The sequence below is a fragment of the Silurus meridionalis genome, chromosome 10 (genome assembly GCF_014805685.1).
Source record: "Silurus meridionalis isolate SWU-2019-XX chromosome 10, ASM1480568v1, whole genome shotgun sequence".
In the NCBI taxonomy this organism is placed as follows: Eukaryota; Metazoa; Chordata; class Actinopteri; order Siluriformes; family Siluridae; genus Silurus; species Silurus meridionalis.
The window spans coordinates 15,046,229-15,069,588 of NC_060893.1; the positions used below are offsets into that span (position 1 = coordinate 15,046,229).

Sequence of the window (23,360 nt, forward strand, 5' to 3'; positions counted from 1 at the left end):
TGTTTCTAATGTTATAAACCAGTAGTCATACATCTAGCACTATAGCATGGCATTCCCATACCATGATTGGGACACATGAATTTTACAGCCATTTGTGGTTCTTCCTTAAACTGTGACCACACAATTGTATAGCATGTAATTTAACATTTGTAAACATCAACAGATTACATTTTACAATTCTTTTTTTTTTTTTTTTATAATTAGCCCCAGGTACCTGAACTCCTCTGCCTTCTCCACCTCTTCTCCCTGCAACCGCACCACTCCACTGCCCTCCCTCTCATTCACACGCATGTACTCTGTCTTACTCCTACTGACTTTTATTCCCCTTCTCTCCAGCGTGTACCTCCACCCCTCCAGGCTCTTCTCAACCTGCTCACTACTCTCACCACAAATCACAATATCATCCGCAAACATCATAGTCCAGCAAAGCAAACAGGAAAGGGCTCAGATATATACATATACATATATATATATATATATATATATATATATATATATATATATATATATATATAGTGTGAGGCACTAATACACATTAAATGGGACCACATTCGATCGCAGGATACCATGAACCACAAACACTTTCCTCACACTTTCCATACCACAAATTTATCAACAATGAAAGTAATCTTAGAGCAGCCTATCCAGACACTGCCATGTTTATTGGAAGGTTTATTATTAGAAGAAGAACCAGGAGAACCTGGAAGAAACCCATGTGAAAAACATCTCACAGACAGTAAATAATGCCCATGTTTGGACAAAAATGTACAGAAGCTGTGAAGCAGCAACACAACCTGGTGCATTCAGCTGTATGTAAACTTTCTTTCGACTTCTCCCATTAGGGGTCGCCACAGCGAGTCATCCGCATGTTTGATTTGGCACATGTTTTTACGCTGGATGCCCTTCCTAACGCAACCCTCCCCATTTACCCGGGCTTGGGACCAGCACTAAGGCTTGTGCAACCCTAATGGCTTGCGTTGGTTCCCTGACAGGGGATCAAACCCGGGCCGCAGCGGTGAGAGTTTGGAAAGAATCTAATGGAAAATACTTAAATTTACTTCAGGGGAGTCACCGTTCTGGTACAAGGCTAAATAAATCTATGAAACAGATGTTTATATTTCGTTTAAGTTTAGGTTTAACTACCTTTGAGGTAATCATGGTAGCAACACAATTTAAGGCACAGTAGATAGATTTGCAGAGTTAGTCTTTAATATTCTTCAGCAGAACCTTTTGGATGTGTGTTGTCATCTATGAGAAAACATTGCAGTGTGATCCATCAGCCAAAAGCATACGCATTCCATTGAAACTGTTTGTGACTTGGAGATCTGTCTAGAGGAGAACCTAGAGGCCTTGTGACAGTCTTTGACCCCAGAGAGGCTCAGAGTCAGGAGGAGGCCTGTCAACCACACACATCTCCTACTGCTGTGACCACACACACGCTCGATGTCTTTCTCCTTCTCTTGCACGCTTGCTTACACACACACACACACACACACACACACACACACACACACACACACACACACACACAAAACAGGATCATAGGCATATGAGCAGACAGCTAAACCCCCCCTGGATCTACAGATCCTTGTCCTTGTTGGAGACATGAGGTGGCTGTGCCATTTATCTCCCCAGTGTGCGTGCACACACACACACACACACACACACACACACACACACACACACACACACACATACACACATACACACATACACACACACTTTTCTATTTCCCCAAACACTTCTTTTCTTACACGGAGTTGCATTATACTGAGTATACTATGTACAATTTCACTATTACTTTTAAACCTGATTTTACTGTTTCAAATCAATCTCGCAACTTTTAGCAAATTCTCTAACCGTCTCAGTGTTGTCCCTGACCACACACACACACACACACACACACACACACACACACACACACACACACACATACTCAAACATTGCGATTTACTTACATGTACCACGTGTGCTTCTGGATCTGTTCTAACTGCAAGAGAATAAACAAAGCAAAATCAGCCAAAAAATTCAAGTATTACCATCACATGAATTTATTTTCAGGCAGTGTTTAATACAAGGCATAAGGGGTCATGCTAATAAAGGCATTCGGAAACAAAAAGTGTCTAAAATTATAAGCAGAGGTCAAAAAGAGCACAGAAAAGAGATGAAATAAGAACCTAATCAGGACAAAGAGAGAGGCAATCAAAGCTGCTGTGACAAATGATGTGCAGCACAAATATGAAAGCACTGAAGATGTCCAATCAGCATTTGCATGACCTCACCTAAAGAGTAGATGTGCAGCGTTATTCATAAGCACCACTTTTCAGAACATACACGTAGTGGTGATAGTGGTGTGTGTGGCAGTAATGACTCACTGGTATAGGCTATGAGCTTGTGTGTTGAAATGTCAGTGAGACACTGTAGATGCTTGAGTAAGACCCTGAACCCTCAAACAATCATCTATATTATGCTATGTTTGTACTTTAATTCTACATTACTTGGCCTGTTGGCAAAACTTTGCAAATTTTATTTAAATTTCATATCATTAAGATATAGACGTATGTGATGTTTACTCTATGTAGACACAACAGGAAGCTGTTTTCTTTTTCTATAGAAATGCACTAGAGACAAAAGTATTGAGACATACCACCATATGTGGTTCCTCCACAAACTGTTACCACAATATTGGATTCACACAACTGTATAGGATAGCACTTAAACTAGGAAACTCCAACCTGTTCCAGCGTAACAATGACCCTGTGCATAAAGCCCGGTCTATTAAGATATGGTTTACATGAATTGAAATGGATGATCTTGAGTTGCCTGCTATAGAGCTCTGACCATAACCCTAAAAAACACCTTTGGGATGAATTGGAACGCTGACTTCACCCTAGGCCTCCTCACACTACATCAGTATCTGACTTTACTAACAGCCACAATCACACTCTTAAATCGAGTAGAACACTATAACAACAAATCGAGTCTAAATGTAGAATGTAATGTTCAAATAGTGCATACGAATCTTATGGTCTGTTCTACCCAAACATTTGTCCATGAAGTGATATTAACTTTCATACAACAATAAGGACACTTGATAATCCATATCCTTCTCTTCCAGTCACTCTCTTCTCTCTCTCTCTTTCTTTCGCTCTCTCTCTCTCTCTCTCTCGCTCTCTCTCTCTCTCTCTCTCTCTCTCTCTCTCTTGGTCGAGTTAAACATGCTCATGAGGCTCCAGTGACCACTGTTCCTGCCCCTCTCCCCTCCGTGGATCTTCCCACTTCGTCCAGGCCTGCCTCTGGAAAGTGTTCTCTTCGACTGGAGGCCACTCTGTGCTTGGGACGGTTTCTCATCAACGCCTTGGGTGGTTCCATGAAATTCCGGAGTTAGAACGGACGCTTTGAGGATGGATTGGACTGTAGTTAATGTCAACAGTCTCCTACATTGACTCAGGACTACTTTTCGCTTCTGATCATCATCAATGTACCCCGCAACATTGTATATCTGCTACAAATGAACATTTGGTGCAACCCAAATGAGGATGGGTTCCCTCTTGAGTCTGGTTCCTCTCAAGGTTTCTTTCTTATGCCATCTCGGGGAGTTTTTCCTTGCCACAGTCGCCACCGGCTCACTCATCAGGGACAAACACTTATAAAGAACATATTCACTTTTAATCACCACATTATTTGTGTAAAGCTGCTTTGAGACAATTTTCATTGTTAAAAGTGCTATACAAATAAAAATTAATTGAATTGAATTGAATTTAATTGAATTGAAGTGTATGTCAGTGACCCATTTTTTTTGTTTATGGTACATGATACTTTATTTTATAGTTACTTACAAATGTTGTCCTGTTAAAGAAGCTAAGTCAATGTCTTCTATGTCCTGGAGGATTTCCATTGCTGAAGACACATACTACCACCATGGTTATTTATTTGTTGAATTGATTAGGCCCATATTATCATAGATCAGAAGGTATACAAATAGATTATTCTAAGTGTCTGTTATATGCAGTCTGAACTATCTGAATCTAAAAATGTATTAAGTTGTTTTATATTTATTCACACAAATGTTTTTTGTTTCGTTCCTGGAGAACAAATAATAATAATCAAAATCTTAACAGTGCTAGATTTTATTGAGATACACAGATGGTCATTCAAATGCCAATGTACTGGTCAATTTCCAGAAAAAATTCATCTTGCTAGGCAACTTTCTGTATCTTATTGCACATCATACATCCAACAGCTGTGTCCACCATGACCCTACAACACAGCAGTGTATAACTCTGTGATCTCAGCATTCACTGTGTATTCACAAAGATACAAAGGGTCAGAAAGTCACTTGAGGTTTGTGTATTTGTGTGTATCAGGAGGCTACACTCTATCTAGTATGCACAGAGCTTGGACAAGGAGAGCCAGTCAGAAGGCAAGTATTAGAGTCTTGCTCTGTTTCTCACTTCCAATTCATTTTTGTATCTGCATTTGAAAGCCATATTAGCTGCATATAAAAAAGAAATTCTGCATTTTTATAACAGAAGTTTTCTTTTAATAAGTATGCTTTAAAATACTGTTATTAATACAGTTCATTTTGCTACTTTGCACGGTCAATCCCACTGCCTGACGCACTACACACGCCAGAATTATCAGCTAATTGGAGAGAATTGCTTTCTGGATATTATAGTGACGTCTCATCACATGTCCGTACTACAACACGCCCTTACCTGGCGGTGGTAGCTCAATGTTTAAAATAGTGGACTTCTGATTGGAAGATCTGTGACTTTAATTCCTAGCACCACCAAGCTCCCACACGTGTGCAAGGCCCTTAACTCTCAACTGTCCATTTGTATGAACAAGATCATTGTTTGCCAATTGCCATAAATGTAAATGCAACACAGACATGTGACTTATCCAAGCACTCCATTTACTGAGCAATATTAATTTACGGGTACATTGATGTCACATGACATCAACTGCCTAGTAACCACCAAAATATTTGGAATAAAATAACTACTACAACATAGACATGAGACTGATCAAAACACACACACACACACACACACACACACACAGGAACACAGGAACACAGGCTATATCAACTCCCCTAAACATATTGAGAGAATTTACAATTACAATTGTTCAAACATGAACGATTTACATGCAATGCATAGGCAGGAAATAATCAGTTAATGACCTGCTGTTTTTTGTTATGAGTATAAACATGAGATGCTATAAAACTGTATACATGCTATTTTTCCTTAGTCTGTATTAGTCTAGCTCTTGCCATACATCATTGCATTACATTAGCTAACACTTTTTTCAGTTAGGTTTCCCCCACAATATATGACACTCCGTACACATACACTGGAGGTTTCACTTGCCTGGTGGGCTAGCTAATGAATTCAAGATTGATCCACCTTGGATGATAATAGCAGTTTTCTCATTTGCATGCATTATGTATTTGAGAGTTACACTCGAGCATTTGGGTAATATGATCCTTAATGACTTAATCATATTATGTTTTCATGACAAATCATAATTACATGTGTGTGAAAGTTAGGACTCCAGTTCAGCATACATTGCATTATTAAAGCTTCTGTCGGCACCTTTTTAAAGCTAATTAACATGTAAATGACCTAATTACTATTACCATACTCCATTTACATACACAACTCTAGCTTGGAAATGGATATCAAAATTCAAACCTGGATGCAAGACCGCATATCGACCTAAAAGCAACCCAAAAAGGAAGACATTTATATTCTTTGTGTAGATCGTGCTGTTTGACATTCAAAAGGGAACGTCTCACCGTAAGCCGTTTGCTAGCGTCAACCTCGATCATTCCTCTCAGAAGGTTCTGGCAGTCTGGAGGAATGAAGTGCGGCATGTGAAACACTCCCAGCTTCACTTTTTCTAACAAGTTTCGTAAATTGTCGTCATCAAATGGCAGAGCTCCCTGCAGGAAACAGTAAATATAACCGATCAAATTGAAGTCAGTTGATAATATTAAGATATCACTCAGGAGCACTGGGGAAAAAAAAAAGACTCTAGGGTCCTGTTATATTTCCAATGATTATAGACACTGGGACAATGTAATGTATATCAAGTTGGGAAAACACAGAGCTATATGGAACTTACACAACCCAAAAGTCAGATTTGTGGTAAACCCTTCTAAATCTGTGAAAGCATTGCACAATTAGCTTAGCCTGGCACAGCTCATGTTCAGTGAGCAGTTCATCAGTGGCACTAACACCCTACAGACGTGTGTGTTTGATGAATAGCTGCTGTGTAGCTACGCCGAGCTCATATAACTGATGATCAGAAGACGACCTAACTACAGGGAAAAGACACTGTCAAACACAATCAGACAAATAGTGTTTGAACCAACTAGCTCAGTGGCACATTCCTCCACATTTTTGCTCACACTTATATAAATATTTAGAGAAATTGACCTTTTTGAGAGGTAAAGGAATGAAAAGTGATAAAATCAGGCAGCTAAATTGACTGCGCAATCTCCCATCTCAGTGGCACAAGCAGGAAATCATTTATTTTTTGGGAATCCACCATCAGCGCCATACAGTAATACAGATACAATCAAAAAGACCTCAAATTTAGAGAAGAGAGATGAGGAAAACAAAAAAGAATGGAAAGTAATGAAATGAAATGAAATGAAAAAATAAAATCAACTGAAATGAAAGGAAAGAAAAGGAAAAGAATTTAATTTAAAATAAATTAAATTAAAATAAATGAAAGGAGAGGTAAAACCTTCAATGTGACTTCAGCTCACTGTGATCATTTTTTTTTTTTAAGAAAAATGGTGCACTGAAGATTGAACTCACCACCAGCAGAGCAAACAGGATGACCCCACAGCTCCATACATCTGCTTTCCTTCCATCATATTTCTCCCCCTAATAAAAATAAGTAATTAGATGTTTTCCATTTTTGTCAAATAAATCAGTAAATAAATATATAATGACATTAGCTCGCCAGTCAGTACACACACACACACACACACACACACACACACACACACACTCACCCGGATGACTTCAGGACAGGCGTAGTGAGGTGACCTGTTGAGTGAAGGAGAGAAAATGAGTCACATGTTTACCATTAACCCGTCATCTTGTTGATTGTTTTCAGACTGCTGCAGAGCCGAACAGTGAGAGAAACGTACGGGGTAATTCCTTTATTATGCATTGCCGTGTTCATAGATCATCTATCTGTCTTAAAGAAAGCGTGGATCCCGGATTCAGGGTGCTCTACTGATCAGATCCTGTTAACACTATGAGTAGAAAAAAATGCTTTCATCCAGACAGAATTCTGCCAGACCCGTTTCAGGAGAAATAACGATAATGTGCGAGTTGCTGGCGAGCTGTCAAGGCTCATGATAACAAATGCACCAGCTGACATTCCTAACAACTTCACACACACATAAGCAGAAGGTTATGCTAATATAAGCTTGTGCTCGCAAGTGATGTCTCATTATACAAATAGATTCAACATTAGCTACACCTAGTCAGCAAAGCAATGACAAATGTATATTCTTTCAAATCAAAAAGAGCTCCTGCTACATTACTAATGAAAAAAGACAATAATGCCCGATTGGGCAGGTGGGCGGTAGCATCATTTAATTATTACTGAAGCATCTCTGGGATTTAAGTCAGAATACATTTAGCCGGTATTTTTTATAGAACTGTTTGTACTTAAATAAAATACACTGTGTTTTATGTTATATCATATATAAACTGTCCAAACCAACACATTTATAGAAATTCAATTATCCCTCATCATCACTAAAGGTTAAGAGGTTATATTACTTGTCACATGCACGTTACAGCACAGTAAAATTATTTCTTTGCGTATCTTAGCAATGTTAGGAAGTTGTGGTGAGAGTGCAGGGCAGTCATGATACAGCACCCCTGGAGCACAGAGGGTAAAGTGTTTTGACGAAGAGTGGCAGCTTGGTGATACTGGGGCCTGAGTCTTAACCACTGAAATACCACTTCCTCCATAAAGAAACATGTCCAGCAAGAACTTAGTCATGAGAACGTGTGTGGTGAATTGAGGGTGTTGTGATTGGTTATATAAAATGTAGACAAAATGAAATCAATATTTGAATTCATTAATAATAATATTCTCTATAATAAATTATTTTGCAATGCAATAAATAGTCTAAGTATAAAAAGTATAATAAACTTTTGGTTGCTAGGCAACATAATAAATAAAGATAAGAGTATAATGCTGAGAAAATAGAAATGTAAGTCTATTGGTTTTATTGGTTTAAAAAGAGGACGGTGCATTAAAACACAATTCAGTTATACTGAGGATTTTACAACGACTTTAGATGTGAGTCAGATTTGATGATGAAAAAATGAGCCATTTAATAAAAAGTTATAAAAAACATTTAGTTTGCAACTTTGAAATGCAGACTATATTTTGTTCTGTGTTATTGCTGTAAAGCCCAGTCATATTGCCTTTGATATGTTGCCACTACAGTATAATTACAGTCAAACAACCAGGCTTTAAGTGGCTTGGCATTTATAGGATGCAACAATCACCGCCTGGGTAAGTGCTTCTCTTTCCTATAAGGTTGGGAATATTAGAAAATTTCTCCCATATTTCTGTCAGATATAAAACAGAAATTGAAATAAATAGAGAGATATTATGAGTTCTTTAAGGGGGTGCCTGTAGGGTAGCGTGTCGAAGCATTAATCCCTCCCAAGCTATTCGCTAGAGATCATTTCCTTTTTCATTTACATAGCAGCCATCAATAACAACACCAAGCAGAAAGTCTGAATTTTCCCATGACTTGCCTTTTTAAAGAATCAGATTTGTTTGTAGTAGTAGTTGTTGTAGTTGTTATTAGCATCAGAATGAAATGGTAGTTAGTCTCTGGCCCTGTTTACAGTTGATTGTTTTAAAGTGTTTTTTTTTTCTTTTGGGGGTCAGAATTATATCTGGATATTATTGTCATCTTCCATATAAAAATGCACCACAATGCACCGCAGATTCAGTAGACACATAAGCCAGATGTTATTCAAGACACATTTAACTATCCAAATCACCCAATATGATATTTGCCACATTGCACTAGTGCCCAAAATGATCCGTGGAGAGTACATGCAATTTGAAAAGATTTAGAAACATAAAAGTACAATAAAATCAATAATAAATAAATCGGTCTAAACCACCATTTCCATTTAAAATTCTATTACTAAAGTTGGCTCCTCTCACCGAGTCTAACAATAAAAGCTCAACCACAGCTATATTAGATCACTGCCTGACAAAAAATATCCTGACAGTGCCACAACTACAGTTTCTGTGGCTGAGAGTCCAAAAGAAAAGCAATGGGTAGAAAGGAAAGCATTGCATTCTTACCTGTCAGAGCATTGCTAGCAAGTCATGTGTAAGTATACATGCAAAAGTGGAGAGAGCATTGAAGAGCAATGAAGTTATTATATGCATGATTGTATATATTAACTTTTTCTCTCTCCAGCTGGTAACTATTTTGTAATAAGGGATAACAAACTTGTGAGAAATAGGGTATGTGGGTCTCATCTTCTTCTTCTTCTTCTTTCGGCTTCTCCCTTGAGGGGTCGCCACAGCGGAACATCCGTCTTCATACCCCCTGTCCTCTACATCTGCCTCTTTCAAACCAACTACCAGCATATCTTCCTTCCCCATATCCATGAACCTCCTCTTTGGCCTTCCTCTTTTCCTCCTTCCAGGTGGGTCCATCCTCAGCATTCAATATACCCGATATACCCCATATACATGTTCAAATCTCAACCGGTCCTCTCTCACCTTGTCTCCAAAACGTCCTACATGCGCACTCCATCTATTAAACTCATTTCTAATCCTGTCAATGCTCTTTACTCCCAATGAAAATCTCAACATCTTCAGCTCTGCTACCTCCAGCTCCACCTCCTGTCTTTTACTAAATGCCACTGTCTCTGAACCATACAACATCACAGGTCTCACCACAGTCCTATAAACTTTCCCTTTTACTCTTGCAGATACTCTTCTATCACAAATCACTCCTGCCACTCTTCTCCACCCACTCCACCCTGCCTGCACTCTTTTCTTTACTTCTCTAACACAATCTCCATTACTTTGCACTGTTGACCCCAAGTACCTGAACTCCTCCACCTTCTCCATCTCTTCTCCCTGCAACCGCACCACTCCACTCTCTTCCCTCTCATTCACACAAATGTACTCTGTCTTACTCCTACTGACTTTCATTTCCCTTCTCTCCAGTGCGAGCCTCAACCTCTCCAGGGTCTTCTCAACCTGCTCCCTACTCTCACCACAAATCACAATATCATCCATAAATATCATAGTACATGGAGACTCCTGTTTGACATCACCACTGCAAACAGGAAAGGGCTCAGAGCCGATCCTTGATGCAATTCAACCACCACCTTGAATCAGACGTTCCTACTGCATATTTCACTGTTTTCACGCTGTCCTTATATATGTCCTGCACCACCCTCACATACTTCTCTGACACACCTGACTTCCTCATACAATACCACAACTTCTCTCACAGCACCGTCGTATGCTTTCTCTAAATCCACAAACACACAAAGCAACTCATTCTGACATTCTCCTTCCACATTCTCCAATCAAATATTGCATCTGTGGTGCTTTTTCTCGGCATGAATTATGTTGCTCACAGATAGTCACCTCTTCTCTCAGCCTGGCTTCCACTACTCTTTCCCATAACTTCATGGTGTGACTGATCAACTTTATACCCCTGAAGTTACTGCAGGTCTGTAGTATATATCTCCCTTATTCTTAAAAAACTGGTACCAACACACTCCTTCTCCATTCCTCAGGCATCCTCTCACCTTCCAAAATTTAGTTGAACAATCTGGTTAAAAACTCTACTGCCATCTCTCCTAAACATCCCCATGCTTCTATGGTATGTCATCAGGTCCTACCGACTTTCCATTCTTCATCCTCTTAATCGCTGTTCTCACTTACTCCTTACTAATTACTAATCCTATCCACTTCCTGTTTCACCATCTCCACACCATCCAACCTTCTCTCTTGGATTTTCCTCATTCTTCAGCTGCTCAAAATACTCCCTCCATCTTCTCAACACACTCTCCTCACTAGTCAACACATTTCCATCTCCATCCTTTATTGCTCTAACTTGCAGCACATCCTTCCCAGCTCGGTCCCTCTGCCTGGCCAATCGGTGCAAATCCTTTCTCCTTCCTTAGTGTGCAACTTCTCATACAGCTCCTCATATGCCTTTTCCTTGGCTTTTGAATCCCAATTCTGTTTTGCCAACCTCTTTCTCCTTATGCTCTCCTACACTTCCTCATTTCACCACCACGTCTCTTTGTCTTCATTTCTATTTCCAGATGTCATCCTGAGTATCTGTATGATGTCTCCCTTATCACTTCTGCAGTAGTTGCCCAATCATCCAAAACCTTTTTACCACCACCAAGCCACAGCTTTCCTGAATCTCCTACTACAGTCTTCCTCCTTCAGTTTCCACCATCTCATACTTTTTTCAGTTCTCACTTTCCTCCTCTTTTTCACCTCCAAAACATCCTACAGACCACCATCTGATGCTGTCTAGCTACACTGTCCCATGCCAACACCTTACAGTCTTCAATCTCCTTCAGGTTGCATCTCCTGCAGATCTCCTGCAGATGCAGTTGATTAGAAATGTACACAGTGTTTATTAGGATGCAACCCAGAAAAATAAAACAGAGAAAATGGCCAGGTGTAAACAAGGTCTCAGTAGTATTACTTTGCTGTCATAACATATATTTACATTTCGCTGAGGAGGTAAATCCCAGACCTCTATGTATGAGGCTTCCCTTACACATTCTGCATTCCAGATCCTTAAGGACCTGTTAGCAAAATGGTACAAAAACCTCAGAAGCCCTGAAGTGCACAGTACATAGCGCACCGTGGAGCTATAAGACACCTGTAGTGTGGATTTAATGAATACTGTGATCCATTTTTCTTAGAATCAGGTGTTGCTTCAAACACGCCAGATCTCTGAAGAACCCCAACATGGTTTCATTTCCCATAACGCAAAAGAAAATATATAAGATGTTTTGAAGACTTGTAGAAAAGTGTTTCATTTTAGTGCCACACAACATGGAAATATTCAATGCCCCAATGCATATTTGTGGATAAAAATAGGAATTTTTTACTTGTACAGATTTACAGACATCATCTATATAATGCCACAATAACTGCTATTATCTGGATGAGGAACAGGATTAATAGCTGATGACTCACAAGATGATATCAGCATTACTCCTCTGAACTTTATAGGTGTGATGTCAGCAGCTTTTACAGTTCTATAATTGGTTCCCAATATGCAATAATGTACCATAAATAGAACCTTTCAGTATGCCAAAAGAGTGTTTTAAATTACAATGATGTGTTTGATTATGCAAACAAGGTCATTTTGATTACTTGCTGTGCAATGGTGCCTCAAATACAGGACTGGAGTCCTCTCCTTTTATATTAGCTGGGCATGCCAACACTTGAGATCACATTTCGTACTCACAATTCATTAAGCAATTAAAAAATATATATATATGAATTTAATAAATTCTAGTTGTTTAAAATTTTGCTTTATATTCAACTTGCATGTTTGTAATTTAATGGCTTAAATCCTTAGCCAAAACAACAGGGTATAAAAAAAAGCACTTTTACTACTGTATATTAAAATGGCAAAAGCACTGTCAGGGAACCACCGGCCACGCCCCCCTCAGCGCATCGCCTCCCCCCGTTCTCACTGAGTCACCATCCGATCTACGGGTCATTCTGGCGAACATCTCTGGACTACCTGTGTTTCGGAATATATATTTATCCCTTATAAAGGGAGGGTGATGATTGGAGACAGGTGAAGGTGATTAGTATGACGCTGCGGGTATGCTGAGTGCCGAGGGGAGACATGGCCAGTGGTTCCCTAACAAGCACAGTGTATCCTTTTATATTTTAAAGAAAACCAGTAATATTCATGACTGGTGAAATAATTAGTCATGGTTTTTTCTCTACTCTGTCAATAACAACTTAAATCATTTGTTTAATATGTAGTAAATGTGTGATGATTCATTAGTAAGATGGTGTGCAGCCATGACTCACTCACATACAAATTGATTTCTTATATTAGAAATTATATGCATAATTTTAGAATTTTTAATAACTTTGCTCCTTCACTGTATTCATATCCGGTAACATATGTAGTATAAAGGGGCCGTTCATTATTTTCGGAGCCCTCTTGTTGATCTGCAAATGAAATCCTTTGTAGAGAGTAGGTGAGATGCTTGTTAAGGAAAAGTTGCAGAGGGTAGAGATCAAGTCTGTGCTTGACGTCAACAAAAAGGAAAGGAAGCCAGTAACTAGCATATCTATTGTACTGCGATTCATCTTTCTATGAGGTGCACATTTCTGAAATTCTGTGATTATTACAGGTCTGGAAACACCTCATACATTATAACAGACATCTTTATTCAATTTACTTGTTTCTCTGGCTGGTTCGAAGATTAGTTTTCGAAATGCAGACACAAATATTTTTTTTTAAATACACAAAACCTGATCCAAAGCACAGCTTGTGTTTCATTGTTATGTTCTGTACTGGGAAATGTACAAAATGTACAGAAAAAAGACTACATGTGTCTCCAAAAAAAGGCTTGAATATAGATGTATCGACTTTTTTTAATATTAAGAATACAATAAGCCTAATATAAGATCATTAAACCTATTTTTGAATTGTATTACTCATGTTAAGCATGCAATTATCCTGTTTTATGGCAGATGGCTTTGTTTTTTCAAGAAATAAATGCTTAAAATGAGCAATTGGTAAAACTATTTAATGATTAAAATGAGTATAAAGGGCTTGGAGAATTTGTAATAATAATATATGACTTTATATTTGGCTTACTATAAACGTATGTAAGAAACATTAGATAAATTTGACTATTTTAAAAAATATTTTCACTTGATAATATGCCATTATTTGCAGTGCATCTGACCTCCATTCTCTGTAAATACACTTTTCTTTTAAAAGTGTAGTTTTGCTTCCGAGGAATTATTATTACTTATTACTAGAATGTAAAGAAAAAGCTATCTGCTCATTTCAGTGCAGTAAGAAAGAGAAAGACAAGTGACAGAGTGCTTGTGTTTGAGTGTCATTGATAAAACGTGCATTGTGAATATGCACTAGACGTTACTGAAGAAAAATAACAACCAACACGGTCACCAATAAGACTGACATTTTGTAAATAAGATTGCAGCATATGTCAAGTAGATAGAGTACCTTAAGTACACAGTCAATAAGATTATCCATAATTGATCGCTGGCAGTCACTGGACAAACGCTAGTCACTTGTGAGTGCTATTTAGTAGTCAGTGCTACTCACCCACAGCTAGTTTCCAGGAGGCTGTCTCCCACCTGCAAGGAAGCCATGCCAAAGTCTGCTATCCTGATGTTGTTCTTCTCGTCTAGCAGCAGGTTCTCAGGTTTCAGGTCCCGGTGGCTGTAAAACAACAACAACAACAACAAAAAAAGATGTCACAGAGTGCTGGCTGTAAGAAGCACTACTGGGAATTTTTCTGCCGTCGGCCATTCACATTCACAATGCCTCCTCTCTCAGCATGTGGGAACATTATATTTAAAATAAATTCACATCTTATACAACACTCTCCTTTTTTTGCATTTTGTCTTGTTTTTTCTATGGCTGTATTTGTACCATGTATCCGTGTAGTGTGTACATATTTTGTATTTATTTGCTATGTATATACTAGTAAGATTTATTTCTACTAAAGCTCCCACATTACTGCAGAGAATCAATGTATAATCATCAATAATAGATTTATAGGATCAATAATGTTGCTACCTGCAATGTAAAGATAAACAGACATTGGACACAAAACCCCAAAACCAAATAATAAGCAATTATTAACATTTCCTCAGGCCTGTTTCTAGCTTACTCAGAAAATATGTAAAACAACTTAAATTACACTGAGCATAGATTGCTTACTACACTTCTATGGGTTCTGCCAGACTGAGGAACATCATCCATGAGATCCATCAGGAAATGCAAAAGAATTTACCAAAAGCCAACAAACCTGATTAATGCAATTTCATACATACAAGTTTCACTATATGGACAAATATACATACACTAAATGGAAAAAATATTGGGACACCTGACTGTTCTAGCCATATGGTTCCTCCACAAACTTTCATTACACAATTATATAAAATGTCTTTAATTGTAAAGCATTACATTTTCCCTTCACTTGAACTAGGAGAACCAAACACTTTAGTTCCTCCACATTTGGCAAACCATGTCTTCATAGCCCTCACTTTTTGTGCACAGGGGTTATTTAAGTGGAAATTGTAGAATCAGAGCTCAGCTGGAGTACAGCATAAAATATGATGATCAGAGTTTGAGGAAAAAAAAAACAGGTCCACATTAAAGAAGACAGAAGGCAGACCTAGCAACTCATGACAGTATTTTTTCCCCCCTATGACTCTCTTGAGCACTGGCTGTCTGGCTAGCAAGGCAGAAAAGAATGACAGATGCCCGCTGTTCCAGGACCTGATGTTAACAGAGCAGATGACCACAGACAGGCCAGATGAGCTGCTCTACATAATAATGCTTTCCTCTGGCCTCCTACATTACTCCCAGCTCCCTGATAATGCAGTAGTGGCACAGCTGTAGTGGCACTGCTTACAGATGGAGTTGAACCGCAATGGCTGACATGCACATGGATCACCTGCGCTGAATAAATCGGGTAATAACACAGCGAGGCGCAAGCCAATTAAATAATGACATAAACGAACAAGTAAATTAATAACAGCATGTTTCTAACATGAGGCCATTCAAGCACAATTCAACACAAACACTGACATTAACTAGACTAATAACAGCTGCACAATTTATTAGTTGCCAAAACTAAAGCATAATGGCTGTTGGTGGGGGAAAAAAACTGCCTCTAGTAATATATCATCACCTAATCTTTATCCGAAGCATGCTGCCATCAACATCTCCACATTTATCTTTCTGCCGGTTGATTATCAATTCTCACTGAAGCTTCATCTAAATATCTTTATCCTCTGCTTCTAATCATTAAAAGCAGAAGATGGGAAAATATGAATTTTGGGCAACAATCTGCATTCCTGCAGTTTTCCGGCTATCGGATACTATCAGGTGTCACGAAGGCGTACAATCACAGTATGTTTGTCTCCTTTTGATAAGATTTCAGTCTGCAGTCACTAATCCTGAGTTCACATGCAATGTTGAAGATGTTTCGCATGATTAGCGAGTAGCTTTTTATCTTATCTATGTATAAAACCATCCATGGAGGCAAATGGCTTTATCTCAGGTGACTTTGCCAGGTTATAAATATGTACGACCTCCATTGTTAATATGGTAAGCATCTGTTTAACACCATCAAACCTCTTTTAGCTATTTATTCCTCCTATTTAATGAACACTCCACAATGAGCAACAGTTTTTCTGGAGTCAGGAGCAGCTGAGATGACGTGCTTTTGCTGGCATTAACAAAAAGCAAAAAAATCAAAAGGCCTACCTCCTCTTGTCCTCTCATCACCCCCTCAATTTTCCCTCATTTTCCTCTTCAAGACTTGAGGGTCTGTTGACCCAGTTGCAGCTTGAACAAACCATCCAAAATGTGCCATTATTCTAATGCAGATAAACAACAGCTAGCGCAAAGGACAGGACATTAATTGGGGTAATGGCGTGCTACTCCTGCATCACACCAGTGTCATTATAATAAAGTTTGCTTTTTCCGTCTACCTGTTCCCTTGTTCTTTGAATCTCTCATGTTCAAATGGACATTTTTGTCAACGTCGAACAAATATGTAGTTATTTTCCATTTATACATATTTAATTTTTAATGCTTATTTTTTTTTAACTGAAAGTCACAAAGATGGGCAGAGATCTAAAGTTCCACAAAAAAATAAAAAAGTCAAATAAAATAAAATAAAAAAAAAAAAACAGAAAAAGAACATTACAACTCACCCATAAAAAAGTCCATGAACAAGCATGAAGAATTAAAATATCTAATTATTATGTTTTAAACATTAGTGGAAAACATGGACATCCTTAGTACTGAAAATGTGGGAACTCTGCTGCTAGGCAACTAAAACAAATATACCCAAACACTAGCTTATATCTATCTATCTACATAGCTAGAAAAGTTCAAAGTTAAGACATTTTAACAGAAATATCTTAAGCAAATTAAGCTTACAAAAGTTTGAGGACACCTAGTTATATGTATGATATGTGCTTTTTTTGACCATCGCATACCACATTTAGTCCCTATTTGCTCTTATAAGTCCCTCCACTCTTCTGGGAAGATAATTAACTAGATTGTGGAGTGTGCTTGTGAACATTTGTGTGTCAGTCACAAAGGGTGTCTGTAAAGTCAGGTACTGATGTAGGTGAGGAGGCCTGAGGTGGAGTCAGTGTTCTTATTCATCTCAAAGGTGTTGAGTAGAGTTGAGATCAGAGCTCTATAGCAGGAAATCCAAGACATTCCTCTCGAAAACATGAAAACCATATCTTCACAGGAGCATTGCCATTCTGGAACAGGTTTGGGTCTTTAAGTTCAAGTGAGTTTTATTATACCTCATCCAAATACATCCTATAAATAGAAATCACTTCAACCACTGTACATAATAAAATGGAAAACTAACATTATTCCAACATTTCAACTTTCAGTGAAATTGACTACGCATGGAACTAACAATATCACTATTAGTTTTTCCTCTCGCGTGACTTCCGTTCCTTTGATGCTAACTATCCAAATAATAAACATTTTTTAATATATCGACAAATGATTTGTACATATAATGTCTTATATATATATATATATGTCTTTTAGATTTCTGTGTATACACTGTTAACAGATGAATAACATGCGTTGTGTATGTATGTAATATGAGACGCTGTGATTAGGAGATGCACTGGGTATACAGTAGTGACTCATGAGTATTCAATTATGTTGATGAAAACCACAATATGGGAACTTTTTACAAACAAACTTTATTTTCGACTCGGTGCTATCTTTGCAGCTTGGGTGCCAAGAAGATCATCTACACGGTAGTTTCATGGCCCATTCAGCAGTGAAGCGAGTGGGTGGAGAGTGAGTCACAGGCTGGTTTCTAAAGAGTCTGATCCAGCCTGCTGCAATCTGCACTCTGATGCTTGTTTGCCACAAATCGTTCCATGTGACGCACACTCTTTATCTCACCCCCACATGTGCCATAGGACCCCAATCACTGACTGGCCGCGTGAGAGAACCATGTCTTATCAGTCCTCAAGCAGCTATAATTACTACATAAGCAGGGGTCGCGGTGGCACACGCTCATATAGTAGCTCATTGATCATTTCCAGTGAGTTGAATGGCTGGAAATGGGTGGGGAAAAAGGAGGAGAAGCTTGCTTTCATTGAGTGGACGTGATGAGTCTCACCTGCGGCAATCGATATGAACACATCTCTATTTCACCAGTGAGAATAACCAGGCCGTCTCAGCTGCTCAGAGGAATCCTCAAATACGTTCATGTCTTTCATCATTCAGCTCAGGAGCTCTCTTTGTACAAAATCTATCCCTGTCTATTTTGCACTTTATCACACTTTTGTTCCAGGTAGCTGAAGAGATCACACCAGGTATCTGTTTACTCTGTGTGTGATTTAACATTATTCAGGCAAACCTCCTTAATTTAAGGCACAGTGTACAGGACACATATACACACTTTTTTTTTTTTTTTGTAAAACAAAATGACGTAATGCTAGCGACAGATCTTACATAAGGCAGAAGCTCTTATCCAGTGTGACATACAAAAGTGTTTTAGTCTCTACAAAAAATATATCTTTATGGTAGTTCACTAGATCTGAGTCAGAGAAAACTTTCAAGCTATAACCCTGTTAGTGGGGAAACTCATACTACAACCACAAAAAAAAATTGTGCTCAATTAAGTGCTTGGTGACGTGATATGGAGTCTTTGGATTATATTTAATGAAAGCTAGTGACTCAGAAGTTCATTCAATCCACTAGGACAGAGATGACGTCATCCATCTTCCTATGTACCTTAATGCATTGTGTGTCAAGTTGAACCAATGCTGGATGCTCAAGATAAAGATTGTGCAGTGTAGAAAGTGAAGTGCTTTCAGAAGGTTAAGGGCTGGTACACATTAAGTGTTGGTTACTCAGCTTTGTAGACAATCATCAGGGAATCTGATGTAGGCAGCTGGATAGAGCCAGTGGAAGGAGCAATGATATGGGGTGATGTAGTAAAAGTTCCTTCTCTATCTCTGGGTCTTAATAGCTGAAGAAAACAGCCAGTCCTAAAGTGTAAAATAGTCCATTATGTGGCCTGTATGAACATGTCCATTACACTGTCTAAACATTATTATACTAATATTGATCCATCCACCACAGTAACACCACCAGAGCCTATCATATATATACTGCACATCTAACGAGTGTCATTCCATTGTACATTCAAGAACAAGAACAACCCCAAAAAAACCTCAAAAATAACTTTTTTCTCATCACAAAACATTGTGACAAAACAACAAAACACCACCCAAAGTAATATTAGCAAATATTGGTCTTCTTCTTAAGCAGAAAGCTATGATACTATACAAGTGGTTTGTTTACAAATATATAAATAAAATACATACCAAATACATAATACACAAAGGCCTGTGACATGGGTGACATTTCAATTTGTTGCATAAAAAGGAAGAAAAGTATCTGTTTAAACGTCATAAGATCTCCAAGATTCCAAGACAGCCAAATTATTATTATTATTATTATTATTTATTTGTATTTATTTATTTGTTTATTTTTCATCATCAGGTTTAGGGTTAGAATGAAGTATTTTAACTTCATTTAACTTTGACATTGTTCTGTATAGTATGGCACATGCAAGAAATCAATATTTATGTTTAAGTTGTAAAACCAACAATAACTATAGACATGCACAAAGTACAAAGTCACGGGCCAGGCAGCCTGTGTGAGAGCATTGTTTTCATGTTTTTTGTGGTCATTAAGCTTCTGGGTAATGAACTAAAACTACTAGGATGGTCAGAACACCACAGTGTGAGAGAGCAAGGTTAATGACAACATGGATGGGGAAAATGCAAAAGCAATGAAAAAAGGAGAAGGAGAAATATCCCACTTTTAGTATAGTATAGATATAGATAGTTGTATGTATAGATAGATGATAGATAGATAGTTTTACATCTGAGGCATATATTATAAGCAATGAGAAATAAAAGAACACTGTTAATTCAAGTATTGACTTATACCATTATGACAATCTTGCCGCTGTTACTCATCACTATGCTTCCTGCTGGTGGTAAATCAACTAGAACATGAACCACCTTCTGTTTATTTCTCTATAGAAGCATTGTCAATTTTAGTTGATTACATGACATTCTTTATAGATAGCTTCAATCTAACTGGTCTAAATCTGAGGCTTCTGAATCTCTATGTGTATTCATTGCACATGCTACTGCTTTGCAACAGCTCCAAGTCACAGTATGGAAAGTAACTCCCAAATGGAGAGCTTTAAACCATTTTTTAGTTTCTTTAGTTTGTCCCTCTGGGGGAGTCTTTAAAGGCTGCATGTAAAACAGTAGAACAGAGTGTTCCCCTTTAAAAAGAATAAATAAATAATAATAAAAACTTTATAATTAGAGATCCATTAGGAAGCTAAAACCCTTAACCAGCCAAGGAACACACAAGGAACCATTTTTTGAGCATTTTTAGGGATGAGGAGTTGGTGGGGTGTAAAAACCTCATTAAGGGGAATAAAAAGGAGAAAAAGGAATGCACAATATGAGAAAGTAGTTGAACGGAGGAAAATTTTCTCTTGAACATTTTGTTATTTTAGAACGCTGTTTGATGCACCACTTCACATTGTGATCCAGAAATTACTCCTGACCTCACTATAGTCAAGAGAAACTGCTTTTAAAAGGTTTTTTTCAAATGCTTTCCTTTCCGTTTTCCATCAGCTTCCAAACTGAACACACTGATCTGATTTTACTTTTGAGAATGAAAGAATGAAAAAAGCAGGGGCATGGGCAGGGCAGGAATTACATATGCTGGAAGCCTTTCACACCTAGCAATGCTATAAAACAGAAAGGTAGCCTCTTCCACCTAGATGCTGCCGCAAGGAAAGCACACAGAAAGATCAGCAAACACGCAGAGCAGAGAGAGACCAGAGACTGAAGAAACACACTGCCATGGCTTACTTCATAAAAAAAAAGCTTATGGATATCTTGATGGAATTGTAATTGAAAGCCCCTGGGTATGAATGCATTAGCAGTGAGCACAGATGGGGAGTGTTCATGCTGACTTTCCATCAGTGCGACTCCTGATATTTCTACTGACTGAGGAAACCCCTTACACACTTTGTATAGTAATAGTTACCCAACTTGTATTATAATGCTGTTTATAACACTCTCCTGAGAGGAGCCATCAGTTCTCCTAGACCAAATACTGAAATGTCAAGAAGTCTGAAGGGCTATGTTTTTTCAGGCGCTCTAAGACTCTGAATTTCCCTTTAGAAGAGAAAATATTGAAAAACATTCTCCAAGATAAAAATGTACTTTTGTCAATGCTGAAAGTTCTTCAATCTCAGCTACATCACTGAAGTTCAGAAATAAAGGCAAATAGAAATGTATGTCTTTGGTCCTTTTTACACAATTAAAATGACTGTCTATTACTAACTGCGATCATTTCTAACATAATTGCCAAAACCCATTTTAACCATTGCAGCCCTGAGTCCTGAAATGCACGAATGCTGCATGTTTACGTTACAAGCTTCATATCTGACCATGTACCTGTTCATGCATGTAAAATGCTCCCACTATGTTTTGCATCCAAGTCCTCATGCATGTCTTTCGTCTCAACCAGAAACTATGTGAAACGTTCTGTCTTGATTCATGTACTGTATTCATAATTGTATTACATTAATCACACCTAGTCTTACTATACTGTAACAATTAACTGATAGACTGAAATGTTCACAGACCAGGCATGCTTTTATATAGTTTTGGTTTCACACATGATGTGAGATTCCAAGATGTAACGAATTAAAAGTATACAATGATGAAAAGTTAAAGAGTGTCTAATAAAAGAAAGCTGGAAGTTGGAGGAAAGTGAATTTCAGATTATAAAACTGAGGGCAGGACATTACGTTCGAATGAAGACAAGAGTCTTATACTAACTCTAGGGATGTCCTCAAGGAGAGAGAACAGGAGCAAGCATAGAGAAACTTGTGACTGTACTTTCACCTCACCCACTCTGGGATCTGCCAAATCCAGGATACCTTAACATGAGGATCTTACACACTAGATTTACATGCAAAGATTCACAAGAAATCAGCCTCAGCTTTTAGCATAATGGATCAAAAGATGAATGCTGTCTAATTGTAACAAGTAGCTTAACTATGATTAAAACCACATGACAGTGTCGATTTATTGTTATCATGTGTTAAGAAAAATATGTAAAGAATATGTGAACATGTGAACAAAATGCTAATATTTATATGAATGCCTATATACTGCACTGCCCTTGCACTTCCTATTCATTTCTCTCTCCACTAGTACATACTCATAAAGCATTAACACCACTTAAATCACACAAACACTTCCTACATGCTTTCCACTTTACACATATGCTACACACAGACATCACAAAAGTGCAACTTCTATTTTCATCCAAACAATATATCTATGGTAATCAAAGGAAAAGATATACAGCATCTTTCCTGCCCTACTACCTCTGCCATTACATCCAGTCCAACCTTGATCCAATATGTTTTTGTGGGTACTGGGTTTCTTACTAAAATGTAACGTGTTTGTGAGGGTAAGGTGTGCAGTGGGTGGGTGGTGTAAATGGAATAGATGGTCATGACACAGCTGTGATGTATCTGCTGTGAAAATGTCCTTATTGAACCGAGGGTGGAATATGGACATTTTGTCCTGCATCATTCTGCTTTAAAATTTTAGCTTCATTTCACAATTCAACACTCAAGAAAATATGACCTGTTTTTGTCCCCGTTAGACAGATAGGTCACACTTTATTTTTTCCATTTTTGATGATTAACATCAACAAACATGATGACAACCCAGTTTACGTAAATAGATTCAATTCTAGTTTAGATCTGCTTAATCCAAACTCTATTCCAGTTTTGGTGTGTATACAGTGGGGTGTGTGATTAAAACAATTTTTTTTTCCACCTTTTTCATTTCATTCACAAAGTGGAAATAAACAGCAGTTTTAAGGTTTTAGAACTTAAAAAATAAAGACTGTAAATGCTCAATGATTTAATTATACA

The 23,360-nt window shown here is 38.0% G+C and overlaps 1 protein-coding gene across 7 annotated transcripts in view; it reads right to left on the reverse strand.

Moving 5' to 3' along the window:
* brsk2a (BR serine/threonine kinase 2a) overlaps window positions 1–23,360 on the reverse strand; it is a 177,943-nt gene that overhangs the window by 26,969 nt on the left and 127,614 nt on the right. For all 7 annotated transcript variants that reach the window (XM_046858873.1, XM_046858872.1, XM_046858871.1 and 4 more), the window contains exons 5-9: window positions 14,396–14,512; window positions 7,034–7,067; window positions 6,834–6,902; window positions 5,804–5,950; window positions 1,959–1,990 (exon numbers count right to left, since the gene is read on the reverse strand). In XM_046858873.1, the coding sequence (XP_046714829.1) occupies window positions 1,959–1,990; window positions 5,804–5,950; window positions 6,834–6,902; window positions 7,034–7,067; window positions 14,396–14,512 (399 nt within the window). The remainder of the gene's footprint in view (window positions 1–1,958; window positions 1,991–5,803; window positions 5,951–6,833; window positions 6,903–7,033; window positions 7,068–14,395; window positions 14,513–23,360) is intronic.